The 15,054-nt window shown below is 40.3% G+C and overlaps 1 protein-coding gene across 1 annotated transcript in view; it reads right to left on the reverse strand.

Annotated features, from left to right (window-relative positions):
* The window catches only part of LRGUK (leucine rich repeats and guanylate kinase domain containing), a 102,496-nt gene that overhangs the window by 34,458 nt on the left and 52,984 nt on the right, over positions 1-15,054 (reverse strand). The window contains exons 8-10 of the mRNA XM_056123976.1: positions 13,373-13,453; positions 10,669-10,755; positions 9,190-9,296 (exon numbers count right to left, since the gene is read on the reverse strand). Coding sequence (XP_055979951.1) covers positions 9,190-9,296; positions 10,669-10,755; positions 13,373-13,453 — 275 coding nt within the window. The remainder of the gene's footprint in view (positions 1-9,189; positions 9,297-10,668; positions 10,756-13,372; positions 13,454-15,054) is intronic.

Raw genomic sequence — 15,054 nt, forward strand, 5'->3', positions numbered from 1 at the left:
TTATATGGGTAAAAAAACCCTTCTTTAAATAAGAAAATAAATAAAATGCTACTTTGATTATTACATGACATATCTGGGAATTTTAGCCCAGGACAAATAGTACCAACACGTGGTCTTGCGATTTAAATCAAAAGGGAAAAAATGTTTAGAAAAAATTAGGATATAGATTACAAGGGAAAGAAAACCATTTGGTTTGCAATAGTTTTATTGCAGCAATGCTTTACATCAAAAGAAACAAAGTATCAACTTTAATAGACTGATGGGGGAAGTATGAGCAATGGATTTCATATTTAGGAAACTTAACTTTCAAGTCTTAAAGGCAGATCAACATGCAAAGAGAATTCAATAGGTATTATCCCATAGCCTTCTACATAATCTACCAGAAAGCAAGCTTTATAAAACCAAAATTATTTGAGAGACATCAATGTAAGAAGAAGTAGTGAGCATAAAATAGGCAGCTGTCCATAGAACCATGGCTAAATGGCATCAGGGGACAATTTTAGTATGGTCTGACAACATAAAGAGAGTATGCTATTTTTAAAATGAGGGGATTGTCACTGTAACAAATATATTCAGGAGGCACATTCATAGTGACAGGAAGTAGATTAGAAGTAACTGAGAAGTAACAAGGGACTGAGAATAGCAAGCACTGGGGACTTAGAGTTTAATAGTGATAGCACGTGTGTTTGAGACCTGAAAAGGTTCTGGAAATAGATGGTGGTGTGTAGTGATGTGATTCAACTTTGTGAATATAATTATTACCTCTCATGTACTACAAAGTTAAAAATGGCTAAAATAAAATTCTTGGTGTTGGCCAATCCTCTCTGCTGCTTCCCAGAGGGGTCTTCAGCCCAGAAGGGTCTCTAAGTGAGTGCCCCACCTGAGTAGAAACCTGTGGAACCAGCCTGCATCCCCAGTCCAGGCTCTGTCCCAGAGGAGTTCAGACTGCTGGCAAGTCTGGCTTCTACTTTCCAGCAGTTTCTCCAGCCCAGCCAACTAACAGAGAGCTGGGCTGAATGGAGCCTTAACTTCACCCTCCACTGCTGGAATACTAATGGAATGAGACTTTGACTCCTTCAACTTCACATTTCCAACAACTCCCTGGAATTTCACCATCCTGGGGTATGCCTCACTGCCTCTAGGGGTTGAATCACTAAGAGTGCTCTCATGGGGCTGAAATATGGAAATTCACCCCACTGAGCAATAGAAACAATGAAGAAGCTGCATAAAAACCCACCAAGTCCAAGGAATGAATAGTCCAAAAGGCTCTACCAGCACCAACCAGCTCTATAATGTCTCAGATAAAAACTTTAGGACTTTAGAGACACCGTGATGGGGATGTTTAATGAGCTTGGAAAAAACCAACAACAATGGTACAGGTATGAGAAAGTATGAGTGCAGAAATAAGGAAAGTTGTAATCACAAGTGACAGAATTAAAGAGTATGAAGGTGAAATAAAAAATTTTTTGAAGCAAAACATTTTATTTGGAGGGTTTTTTGTAGGCGTGGAGGGGAGAGAGAGAAATGAAGAGAATAATGTACTCAAGAGAGAACACAGGCTTCTCCAAGGGTGGAGAGAGCCTCTACACACATCCCACGTTAGACATGAAAGCACAAAAGTACACATCTCAAGAGGGGAGATGAGGGCAACACATGTGCCCGGGCACCACATGTGCTTGGCCACATGGGCACAAGCAGAACATGGGTGCAGGAAGCATATGCACTGAAATAAAAAAAATTAATGGAAGGTCTCAACAAAAGAGTAATGATAGTGAGGGAAAAATCAGTGAGCTACAAGATGAGATGGCAAAATCCTCCAGAAACCAACTGAAAATAAAAGAAATTGACAATACATCAGAGAACTATGTGATGAGTTCAGGAAAACAAATGTAAGAATCATCAGTGCCCCTGAGGAATAGGAAGGGGAACTTGATAAAGAATAGTCCAAGAAATCATAGATAAGATTTTCCCAGCACTGAAGAGTCCATACACTCAACTTCACCTTGAAGAGTCACACCCAAGAGGAATCCTAATAGAAAAAAATTCCAAGACAAATTGTAATCAGAATGACAAAAGCCAAAGACACAGAAATAATATTGCAAGAAGATCAAAGAAATTTTCATACAGGGAGAATTTAATAAGATTCACAGCAGATTTATCACATGAGACTTTATGGATCAGAAGAAAATAGTGGAATATAGCTAAAGGCTGAGTGAAATGAATGCTTCAACAAGAACACTTTATCCAACCAATTATCATTCAGATTTAAAGGATTGATACGAAATTTCATGGACAAGGTGCAGCTTAGGAATTTTAGCCAATTTTGCAAGAAGCTTTACGTAGCTTCTTTAAAAGATTTTCCAGGAAATTGAAGAAAAAGAAACAGTCCCAGTTTCTATGAGACAAATATCACTCTGACACCAAAAGCAGACAGAGACACCACAAAGAAAGAGAAAGAGAGAGAGAGAGGGATGGGGAGAGAGAAAGAGAGAGAGAGAATTACAGGATGACATCCCTGATGAACACAGATGCAAAGATCCTCAACAAAACAACTCATCAAAAAAAAAAATCAAATACCATGACCAAGTAGAATTCATCCTAGGAATGCAAGTATGGTTTAACATTAGCAAGTCAGTCAATATAATACACCATATCAATAAAATAAAAGATAAAAACCATATGACTATATTAATGCTCGAGGCCCTCCCGTTGATCATCGATTTGCTCGAGCGGGCCCAGTAACGTCTCCATTGGAGACTCTGTTGTTACTGTGTCTGGCATATCGAATACGTCACGGGGAGCTTGCCAGGCCCTGCCGTGCGGGCGAGATACTCTCGGTAGCTTGCCGGGCTCTCCGAGAGGGGCGGAGGAATCGAACTCCGGTCGGCCATGTTGGCTGCGTGCAAGGCAATCAGCCCTACCGCTGTGCTGGAGCGATAGCACAGCGGTAGGGCGTTTGCCTTGCACGCAGCCAACATGGCCGACCCGAGTTCGATTCCTCCGCCCCTCTCGGAGAGCCCGCCAAGCTACCGAGAGTATCTCGCCCGCACGGCAGGGCCTGGCAAGCTCCCCGTGACGTATTCGATATGCCAAACACAGTAACAAATGATTATATTAATATATTTGGAGAAATCATTGAATAAGATCCAGCACTTATTCACGTAAAAACTCTTCAACAAAATGGTAGTTGAGAGAATTTTCCTCAATATAGTCAAAGCCATCTACCACAAGCTCACAGAAAGCATTTTTTGTCAAACTAAAGTCTTTCTCCTAAGACCCGGCAGAGTACAAGGTTCCCTACACTCACCACTCCTATTCAATATAGTAGTGGAAGTACTTGCCATATCAGTTAGGCAAGAAAAAATATCAAGGGCATCCAGATAGGAAAGGAAAAAGTCAAGCTTTCACTATTTGCAGATGACATGATACTATATTTAGAAAATCTTCAAGACTACAAAACATTCCTGGATACAATAGGTTTATTAATGTAAAGTGGTAGTTTACAAAATCAATATTCTAAGATCCATGGCTTTCCTATATAAAAATAATTAAAGAGAAGAAAGAGACATCAGAAAAAAACAATTCTGTTCACAATTGTGTCTCAGAAAATCAAGTACGTTGGAATCAGCTTAACTAAAGAAGTGAAGGACCTATACAAAGAACCTTTCCTATCTGGATGACCTTGATATTTCTTCTTGCCTACAAAACACTACTTCAAGAAATAGGAGAACATAAGGAAACAGAAACACATCCTCTGCACATGGATTGGGAGGATTAACATTGTCAGAATGGCAATACTCCCCAAAGCATTATATGGATTCAATGCAGTCTCTATGAGGATATCCATGATATTTTTCAAAAAAATAGATCAAACACTTTTGAAATTCTATGGAACACTAAATCCCCATGAATAGTTAGAGCAATCCTCGGGATAAAGAAGATTTTCCCAACTTCAAACTGTATTACAAAGTGGTAGTAATTAAAACAGCATGGTATTGCAATAAAGACAGACCTTCAGACCAATGGAATAGAGTTGAATATACTAGTACAGACCCTCAAATATATGATCATCTAATCTTTGATAATGGAGCAAGAAATATGAAATGGAGCAAGGTAAGCCTCTTCAACAAGTGGTGCTGGGAAAACTGGACAGCTACATGTAAAAAAAAAATGAACTCTGACCTCTATCCGATGCCATGCATAAAAGTCAGATTAAAAATGATTAAAAACCTCAGCATCAGACCTGAATTCATAGGGTACATGGAGGAAAATGTATGCCAAACCCTCCATAACACTGAAGCTAAAGGTATCTTCAAAGATGAAACACCACTGGCCAAGCAAATGAAAGCAAAGATTAACAAATGGGACTACATTGAACTAAGACACTTCTGTACTTCAAAAGAAGTGGTAACTAAGATACAAAGACAGTTCAGATATTCAGAAAAATTATTTAAGCAATACCCATCTGATAAGGGGTTAATATCAAAGATACAAAGGCACTGTTAGAACTTTACAAGAAAAAAAGCATCTAACTCCATCAAAAAAGGGGAGAAGAAATGAACAGACACTTTCTTAAAGAAGAAATTCAAATGGCCAAAAGGCACATGAAAAATGCTTTACATCACTAATCATCAGGGAGATGCAAATCAAAACAACAATGAGATATCATCTCACACCACAGAGATTGGCACACATTAAAAAGTACAAGTAAAACCAATGCTGGTGCAGATGCAGGAAGAAGAGGACCTTCATTCCTTGTTGGTGGGAATGCTGACTGCTCCATCTTTTTTGGAAAACAACATGGACATTCCTCAAAAAACTAGAAATTGAGCTCCCATTCGACCCAGCAATACCACTTCTGGGAATATACTCGGAGGGTTCAAAAGCACACAGCAGAAACACCATCTGAATTTCTACGTTCATTGCAGCACTATTCACAATAGCCAGAATCTGGAAACAATCTGAGTGTTTGAGAACAGATGACTGTATAAAGAAACTATGGTACATCTACACAATGGAATACTACATATCTGTTAGGAAGAATGAGGTCATGAAATTTGCCCACAAATGGATGGATATGGAGAATATCATGCTGAGTGAAATGAGTCAGAAGAGGGACAGATATAGAATGGCTGCATTCATCAGTGGAATGTAAAAAGAAATGGTATGAAACTAATATCTAAGGCCAAGGAAACAGGGCCAGAAGCACTGGTCAATGGTTGAAAATTACCAGAAGGGTGTGGAGGGTAGAGGATTGTAAGACAAAGTAGGGTACACTATGACAACATTAGTTGAAAGTGATCATTCTGGACAAGAACTAGTTGTTGAAAGTAGGTAAAGGGATATACACAATAACCTTTCAGCATCTGCATTGCAAACGATACTGCCTAAATATAGAGAGAGGGAGAGAGAGAGATGAGAGGTGTCTGCCATAGAGGGAGGCGAGAGTGAGAGGTTGTTTGGAGAGGTGCTAGAGAAACTGGGGACATTGGTGCTGGGAAATGTACACTGGTGGAGAGATGGGTGTTGGAACATTATATGACTGAAACAAAATCATGAATAGCTTTGTAATGCTCTATCTCTCAGTAATTCAATTAGAAAATGAATATAAAAAGATTATAAGTTAAGAAAATTAGCAAACAGAATTCAACAGTATACTGAAAAATATTATGTACTATGACCAAGTAGGAATCATTCCAGGGATATGCAAGAATGACTCAGTAGATGCAAACCAATCAACATCATATCAATACAAGGAACAAAGAGAAGTATTTGAAAAAATTCAGCACTCATTCATGATTTTAAAAACTGAATAAAATAGGGGTTGAATGTATTTTCTACTCAACATAGTTAAAGTCATTTACCACAAGTATGGCAAGAAAACTTCATATTCAGTGATGAAAATCTGAAAGCCTTCCCTTCACGATCAAGTAGAAGACAAATTTTTTCACTCTCACCACTACTATTTAATATAGTATTAAAAGTCCTTGCCACAGCAATTAGACAAGAAGAAGATATTAAATGCATTTAGATTGGGGGCAGGGGGAAATGGCAAGCTCTGTTTGCGATGACATATCTATATTAGGAAACCCTAAATACGTAAAAGATCCTAGAAACAATAGTTTTGCACAGTAAAGTGACAGGCTACAAAATCAACATGCAGAAATCCATAACTTTTTATATCAAATAATAGGAAAGATAAATTATAAAAAACAATCTCTAGAGATAAGTACCAGGAGGATTACTCCACAGTTTAGAAGCTGTTCTTGCATGTTGGGGGGAAAAGGCAGCTCAGATAAAGAAAGGACCACCAAGTAAAGGGTGCTAGGAGGGCCCGCTCAGGATAGGAGTTGCGGACTGAAAGTAGACTATAGACCGAACATGATGGCCACTTAATACCTCTACTGCAAACCACAACACCCAAAAGGAGAAAGAGAACAAAAGGGAATGCCCTGCCACAGAGGGGCATGGGGTGGGGTGGAGGGGACGGGGAAGGGGTGGTGGGAGGGATGCTGGGACCACTGGTGGTGGAAAATGGACACTGGTGGAGGGATGGATACTCAACCATTGTATTACTGAAACGCAAGCATGAAAATTTGTAAGTCTGTAACTGTACTCCATGGTGATTCACTAATAAAAAATTTAAAAACAAACAAAAAGCAATCTCATTCACAATTGTGCCCCATAAAATAAAGTACAGTTTAACAAAAAGAGGTGATACACACAAAGAAAACTATAAATTACTACTAAAAATAAAAGAAGACACATGAGGATATGAAAACAAACCCCCTGTTCATGTATTGTGAAGGATTAATACTGACAAAATGCCAATCTTGCCCAAAGCATTATATAGATTCAATGCAGTACCCATGCCATATTCTAAGGACATCGATCCAATGCTGCTGAAATGTATATGGCATAATAACTCCCACCCCCAGTAGCCAAAGCAAGCTTGGGGAAAAATAAAATGGGAGGCTTATCTTTTCCCAACTGCAAACTATACTATAACGCTGTAGTAATCAAAACAGTAGTACTAGAATAAGGACAGACTCCTCAGACCAATGGAATAGAACTGAGAGTCAGTCCAGTTAACGGACAGTTCATGTTCAGCAAAGGTGCAAGAAAGTATAGCGGGAAGTCAGGAAAGGCCTCTTCAATAAAAGGTACTGGAAAACTGGTCAGTCACATGTAAAGAAAACAAACTTGAACTTCATTCTAATACCATGCACAAAAGTCAAGTCAAAATGGATTAAAGACTTTGATATCAGACCCGAAGCCATAAATTATACCAATTCTAGAGTTCAGTCAGGAATTGTGTGAACCTGGAAAATTTTTCCAGGCCAGATAGCAAGAAAACTATCAGTGACTACCAGACCAGAGTAAAAGTTCTGCTTCGCCCTTTGAAAACGGTGCTCTCTTGCCAATGCTGCCAAGGAAAGGGGACAATGGCTCCTCAATCGTATATCATAAAAGTCCCAGGGCCACGAGTCACATCCTTTTCTGAAGCTCCACTTCTGGGGCTGCCAGATTTTGGGGTACAAGCCCATGAGGGTGTCTTTGCTCCATCCCAGAGAGACTAGAGCTGTTTGGCCATTTACTCTGGTCTTCCTAGCAGTCAAAAAAAAAGACACCAAAATACATGTTTTTCAGACACTGCTGGAACTTTCTATGAAACAAATTTTAATGTATATTGAAATGTTTTAATGTATTTTAATTTTATATATAAAAGTACCCTGAAGCATCAAAAAACTAGCCAGCTCACAAACTAGAAAAGAAATACAAAGAAGACATACATGCCCTTCATTTTAAATCACAAGTGTTCTTCCAGATACATGCAAAAAAGTGATAAATCATTTCACCTAGAGGGATGCCATAAGTAAACAAAACTGCCAATGATGGTATTGTTAAATTACATATCAAAAAGCATGTCCTGTATGCAAAATAAACCATGTTGCTCTCTGTGGGAAGCCAGCCATTCGTACAGGAGCAAATAGCAGATGAAGGAGAGAAGCCATTTATAACCAAGAGAGTCTACAAGTATTTTAAAAATGCCTTTGGGTATTGATAGAATTTCTACATTATACGCAGAGCATAAATGGCCATCTGCTGCAACAGATTGTTTAAGAATGAACGGGGAAACTATGGTGAATCTATCTTGGAACTTAAGAGGTGAGAGACTCTACTCATGTGTTCCACCAAGCTGGGTGCCTCCTCCCTGCTGGGTTGATTGAAACTAAGTGCAATCACTGGAAAAACTATTTCAGGTTTCCCTTCAGCTAGCTGGGCTTCCTTCTAGGGACTCCCTGATCATCTGAATTCATGGGAGGCCCTTGGGGCAGTGAATATCTAGCATTTGCTCAACAGCAAAGGTGAAATTCACAAAGGATAAGAAAGCATCACAATTCTCTGTGAATGGAGATTCAATCCTGGGGTTCCTTGCTATAACAGAAGGCGAACAGGCTTTGTTTCTCTTCTTCTCACGGTCTTATGCTATGAGTCAGTTACCACTCAAGAGGCCAAATTAAAAAAAAAAAAGAAAGAAAAAGAAAGAAAATGAAGGCAATCAACATCTGGCTTGGGAAAATACCACTGAGTGCACCCCAAATCCAAGAGGTGTGATGATTATACAATAAAACTATCAATAAAGTCTATCAAATAAAGACCTGGTCCCCCCAGAATTTAGAGAGGAGAAGGGCAGAGAAGGAAAGATTTCAAGGGGGGAATAAGGAAGAAGAGAAAGGGAAGTAATGGGCAAACAGGAGTTGGGGCTTGAGTTATACTGGTAATGTGGTAGAGTGGTATAGTTATATACTCAAAACACAGACTCAACAACACTGAAGATATGAGATCTAAGCTTCAACCACTGTAACTCTGTAATGTTCCCATCAAGGTGACAGGCAAGAGGTGGTGTGGGGGTGGGGATTCCAAATATGGGAACACTGGTGAAGGGAAGTTGACACTGGTTTGATTAGTATTGAAATGTTACATACCTAAAACTCACTCATTAATAAGTTTGCAAATAATCATGGTTCTTTATTTAAAAAATTAGTTTAAAAAATAAATTAAGACCTGATTCCTCTCTCCCCATTTCTTCTAAGTAAGAAATGGGGTCAGAAAATTGCAGACTGGGGGCAATAGTGGGTGGCCCTCTGTTTGCCCCCCTGAGGTTCACCCTGCAGGTTGACCCACCTGTCAAAGATCCTCTGGGGCTGCATCACGCTGTTAGCGACATGAGTGAGATGATCTTGAGTTGCCACCAGTTCCGGGGGTGGGTCATATTTATTCACAGCTGCCACCTTGGCCAAAATTGGAGATGCAAGAACAAAACAAGTTTCACTGAAAATAAGTAGGCCAGGCTTTGGTTTTCTTTAATAAAATATTCTAGAGATGCAATCGGGTTCTGAGAATTATTTCACACGTGCCTAGAAATCTGTGTGCTCAATCTTTCTGCCTGCCTTTCCTACTCCCTTGATGATGATATTATTTGACAATACTACACTGCAATGCCTGAACCACCTCATTCCTCACACTTCCTTGATTTGGGAATGGGAACGTACAAGAACAAGCGCGAGCTAAGGTTCATCATTACTTTTAAAATAGCGAATAGTCTAACTTGTAGTATGGGGTGAAGATACATAATTCATAGTTTTTCAATTCTGGGGAGTTGGGTATGATAGGATTATTTTCTCATGCCCTCTCTCACTGTCACAGAGGTATTCCTACCATTCCAAATCTACCATACTGTTTTCTTTTACTAACTTTTCCCATCAAAAGTCATGCCTTTTTTTTTCTCATAATGTCCAGTTCTTTATCCTCACGACCTCATCATCCCTCTAACTAATAATGATCCTAATCATTACAACCTTAGATGGTTTTTAGTTCTCTTCCCCTCACAAAATGTTATGGAAAGGAGAAACTGAACAAGTGCTATTAGGTGTAAGAATAACACACAGGCATCTGTAAATATTTTTAACCAAGATTTTAGAAAGACATTTATGAAACTGCATTGTCTACCTCTATAAATTTACACCTGTTTTTATTCCCATCTCAAAAATGCATCCAGTAGTAGGAACCCTTGTTAGTGGAGATATTTGCTGTCATCAGTCACTAGAGCAAGACAAAGTGAATATCACAGGTGTGGAGGTGGGTGGCAGGATCTAGCATTAAGGTGCTGGTCACTCTGGACTCCCCAATGATCTGAATTCATAGAAGGCTCTTGGAATGTGAAAACCAAGTGAATCCTTCCTTTTGCAGGGTGAAATTAAGAACCTTTAGCGCAGTGTAATGACCTCTTTGAGATCCTTTTGATCACATGGAAGAATCACCTAATACAGTTTCTTATTAAATGAAGTTTTAGGATAACGTCACCAAACTGACACATCCTCCAAAACATGATCTCTCTCCCACTGAACAGCCTGCCCTAATGGTGGAGGTCTTTCTAAAAGGCGGCCTGCTTTTGGCTCACTGTCAAACTTTTCACTGTGCCAACAGCAGGGGGTTTTCTGCATTTATTTTGATGCTCAGCTTGGTGGAGGGTTAAACTGACAGACCCCAGGACAAGGAAACAGTCTCTAAAGAAACAACTGATTCACATGTCTTTTTGGTCTGGCAGTCAGGAAGTTTTTAGAATGTTCACTCATAAGCAGATGGAATGACAGGATTACATACCTTATCTTCCACTTTAATCTTCTTCTGATCTAATTCGGTTAACCGTAGCAGCATGAAAATTATGAAAAGCCAATAATCCGTCTTCTCCTATTTAAAACAGCAAGAGGATTCGTCAATTGTTTCCTTTTCCAGGGTTAACAGTCTGCCTTCATGGGCTTAGGGCTCCACTTTGTCTGTCTGTCTGTCTGTTTGTCTCTGTCTCTCTCTCACACACACAGATGCACACACAGAGACACTCATAGGTCTCTACATATTCCCTCTATCATATTCCTATACTGTACCCTGCAGACTGAGCAGGATAACTTCCTCAGATGTATGATTGTGTGATCTGAACTTCTTCAGATGCGTGATCTCATACATTTTGCTGTGAGTTCAGAAGTCTTCATTTCTTTCTTTTTTTAAAAAAAAATTTTATTGAATCACCATGAGAAAGTTACAAGCTTTCATGTTTGGGTTACAATCAATTATCAAACACCCATTCCTCCACCAGTGCACATTCCCTACCATCAATATTCCCAGCATACCCCTCCTCCAACCCTCCCCCCCCATCTCCAGGGCAGACAATATTCTCCATACTCTCTCTCCTTTTGGGCATTATGGTTTGCAATACAGTACTGAGAGGTCATCGTGTTTGGTCCATTATCTACTTTCAGCACACATCTTCCATCCTCTTTAATTCCTTATTTTCTTAGTGATCCCTTCTCTATTCCATCTGCCTTCTCCCCTCTGCTCATGAGGCAGGCTTCCAGCTATGGGGCAATCCTCCTGGTCCTTGTTGGCCCTTGTATCTACTATCCTTGGGTGTCAGCCTCATGTTATGTTATTCTATACTCCACAAATGAGTGCAGTCCTTCTATGTCTGTCCCTCTCTTTCTGACTCATTTCACTTAGCATGATACTCTCCATGCCTATCCACTTATAAGCAAATTTCATGGAATGTCTTCATTTCTAAAGAGCAAAACAACCCAGCCTCCCAGTGGTGAAGAATGTTACCTCTGGTTCCAGGGCCAGTGACTTTCACCCTATGTTTGAACCCAGACTTTTCATTATGGCAAAAAAATGAAACATTAAACTGCTTCGTTAATATTCACTGCTGTGTTGTTTTGTCTGAATCTGCATCACTTGTTATGCTTTTACAATAATAATATTTATTTCTAGGATTAATTCATTATTGTCCCTACCATCTGCTGTGTTGGAATTTCTTGACTTTTAAAACAAAAATGAAAATTTTGAATGCTAAGCAAGTTACAACCCTTCAAAGGGGAAGATATTTTGGATAATGACTTTATAGATGAGAATGTACTGAAAGAAAAAGACAAAGTATCCTACTTTGTACTTCACTGTACTTCAGTGCATAAAGTGCTGACTTACTGATGTAAATGCACACTGTTTCACTGTGTGAGAGCCACTCCAAGCAGTACTCAGGGACTCTTCCTAGCCCAGTGCTTGGGGTACCATTCAGTGACATGACTTGCACTTCAACCTGTTGGTCCTCGCATACTCCTTCTGCATCTGAAACTGGGAGGTGCTACCACATTCAGCTCCTGCTTCTTTCCTTCCCAGAGATTTAAAGATTTAAAGGCCTTTAAATGGCCTTCCAATATCCCCATACTATGTGACTTTCATGTTTGATCATATTTTGCACTTTTGGTTTGGGTTTGGGCTTGTGCAGATATGCTGTTCTTTGATGCAGACAAAAACAAAGGTCTTTGGAAATCTATAGAAATCCAAACATCGGTGGAAAGGTAAGGGGAAGAAAAGTGAAATGAAGGACAAGAAGGGCAAAGGATGGAAGGAGAGGCCAGGGGAAAGAATCTATGATCCAGAGGAAGAGAAAGGCTTGAAAATTAGTTAAGGATCTTTGAATCCCAGAAGTGAAGAATCTATATTTTTTCTATACTCATTTTATAACACCACCAATTTCACAGCTATCTCCTGAGAAATTAAGTCTGGGTATCTAACTTTAGCCCTTTACTGCCCCCTTTTATAAAGCATAAACCAGATTCGAATTGCACCTCAAGCCCCATGCATGCTCTAATAGAAACGAACATTGCTCTACAATCTTAATAGCACTCGCCTGTAATCTTTATTATCAGCAGACAAATAAAAAGGACCACACGGGGTAGGGAGCCCCCATGCAATTTCAGGCTTTCCTGTCACTGACAGTAGGGCATAGGTGTCACTTTGCTTATTCCTCTTCATTCCTTCTGAAGGGACAAAGAATGAGGATGAATACCTGGTATTCAAATTTCTGGCTTTTTGCGGGACTCTAGGAGGGAATGAGGTCACTGATGGTGGTGCTCAGATCTTATTTCTGGAGGTGTTCATGGGACATATGTGATGCTGGAGATTCAAATGTGGATCAGCCTCATGCAATCCCTCTCCGTACTATCTCCCTGACCCAAACATTCTCTTTCCTGAAGTTCTCTACCAAAAATATTTCTTGGGGGCTGGAGCGATAGTACAACAGGTAGGGCATTTGCCTTGCACACAGTTGACTTGGTTTCAATCCCTGACATCCCATATGGTCCCCCAAGCACTGCCAGGAGTAATTCCTGAGTGCAGAGCCAGGAGTAACCCCTGAGCATCGCTGAGTATGACCCAAAATGCAAAATAAACAAACAAACAAAAAACAAAAAAATATTTCTTGAAGAACAACTCCGAGAGCCTCCTCCTCTCACTGCCCATATAAATGAGATCTTACCTGAATTGGGTTTTTCAAAAAATTGAGAACTCGAAGCAGAGGTAGGTGTTCAATGTATTCGATTTCACCAAGCTCAGAAATCTGTTTAAACAAAAACAACAAAAAATCATGAACAAATGAAGTGCACAAAGACAACAGAAAACAAAAGATGAATAGTGACTTTTTTGCCAGAGTTTGTGTTCAGAGTGATCATTTCCAACTATCATTGTCATAGTGGTCTCTTCTCCTCTTCTCTATCCTAGCTGCCCTCTCTCATGACCACTTGAGGTAGGCTTCCAATCATGGACCATTCCTCCTTGAACCATTCCTCATGGCCCTTGTTTCTACATATTTAATCAACCTGTTTCAAAGGGTGGATCATATCAATGTTTACTATTCTCTGAAATTGCTATTAATCTTTCCAGTTTTTTAAAATTCTATTAGGTGCAGCTACTGTTCGAGAAGCAGATATAATCTGGTGATCAGATTTGAGTTTTACCTATCCCAACGAACTATAACTTTATTATTTTTGTTTTGTTTTTGTTTGGGGTGGCGTGTACCATACCCAGCAGTGCTCAGGGATTACTTCTAGCTCTGTTCTCAGGGATCACTCCTGACAGTGCTTTAGAGGACCACATGCTAGGGTGCTGGGGATGGAACCAGGGTTGGCCACATGCAAGACAAGTGCCTAACTCCTTGTACTACCTCTCTGGCCTTGACTTTGGAATCCTTAAAATAAACTCTTTCTTTTTTAAATCTCTGTTAAATATTCAGCTTTGAAATGAGTTCTGGGAGTCTACAGAGGAACAAGGGAACAATTGGGGATCATTGACCCATTCAGCAAACAGTCACACTTTCCCACTTTCCTTTCTTGTTCTGTGGTTAGAGAATGGGGAGATGCTTTCCCTCTCATTCATACTGACTATAAAGTAGAAATAAAATAGCATATGGAGGGTCCAGAGCAATAGAACAGTGGGTAGCAAACTGGCCAGGCAAGTAGCCAACCAGGGTTCAATCCCCAGCACCCCATATGGTTCCTCAAGTCCACCAGGAGTGATCCCTGAGTGCAGAGTCAGGAGTAAGCTCTTAATACTCCCTCCCCCGCCACCCAAATTAGTATGTGGAATCAGAGACACCACATAAGAAAATGCTTTCAAGAACTTCCTGGTTCCTGTTCCCCAGGCACCCCCTCCAACACTGCTTCTGCCAATTATTGTGCCAGGGAACCGGTCACAGCTTGTACATCTGTAGTCCTACCATTTTCCAGTGTTGTGATTAGTTTACAGAAAGATAAAACCGGAAGCTTTATGGGGGTATCCCTTGATGTGAGTGTTTTAAGAATCACCAAGATCAAGAAACAAAACACCTTCCTGCTCCACGAAGACCACGAGTTTTCCCCCACAAATGGCCCTCCAGCACGGACATGGCCCCAGAGGCACATGGACCTAATTTGGAACCCAGCAGCTTTCAGCAGAAATATGAATGGATTATGCATTAAGCTATGGTGCCATGCCCCCCACCACCACCACCGGGAGGGAAAGGGTGTCTGTATCTTCCGACTCACCCCCCCACCCTCCCATGGCCACTGCCTCAGAGCTCATTGGACAGCCAGGTATGAGCCTGCAGTGATGGAGCAACTGCAGCCTCATGGGATGGGGGCGGGGGCATGGAACCAAACCCAAGTCTTAGGTTCCAAATCCAAA

The sequence above is a fragment of the Sorex fumeus genome, unplaced genomic scaffold (assembly GCF_029834395.1).
Source record: "Sorex fumeus unplaced genomic scaffold, SorFum_2.1 ptg000048l, whole genome shotgun sequence".
NCBI lineage: Eukaryota > Metazoa > Chordata > Mammalia > Eulipotyphla > Soricidae > Sorex > Sorex fumeus.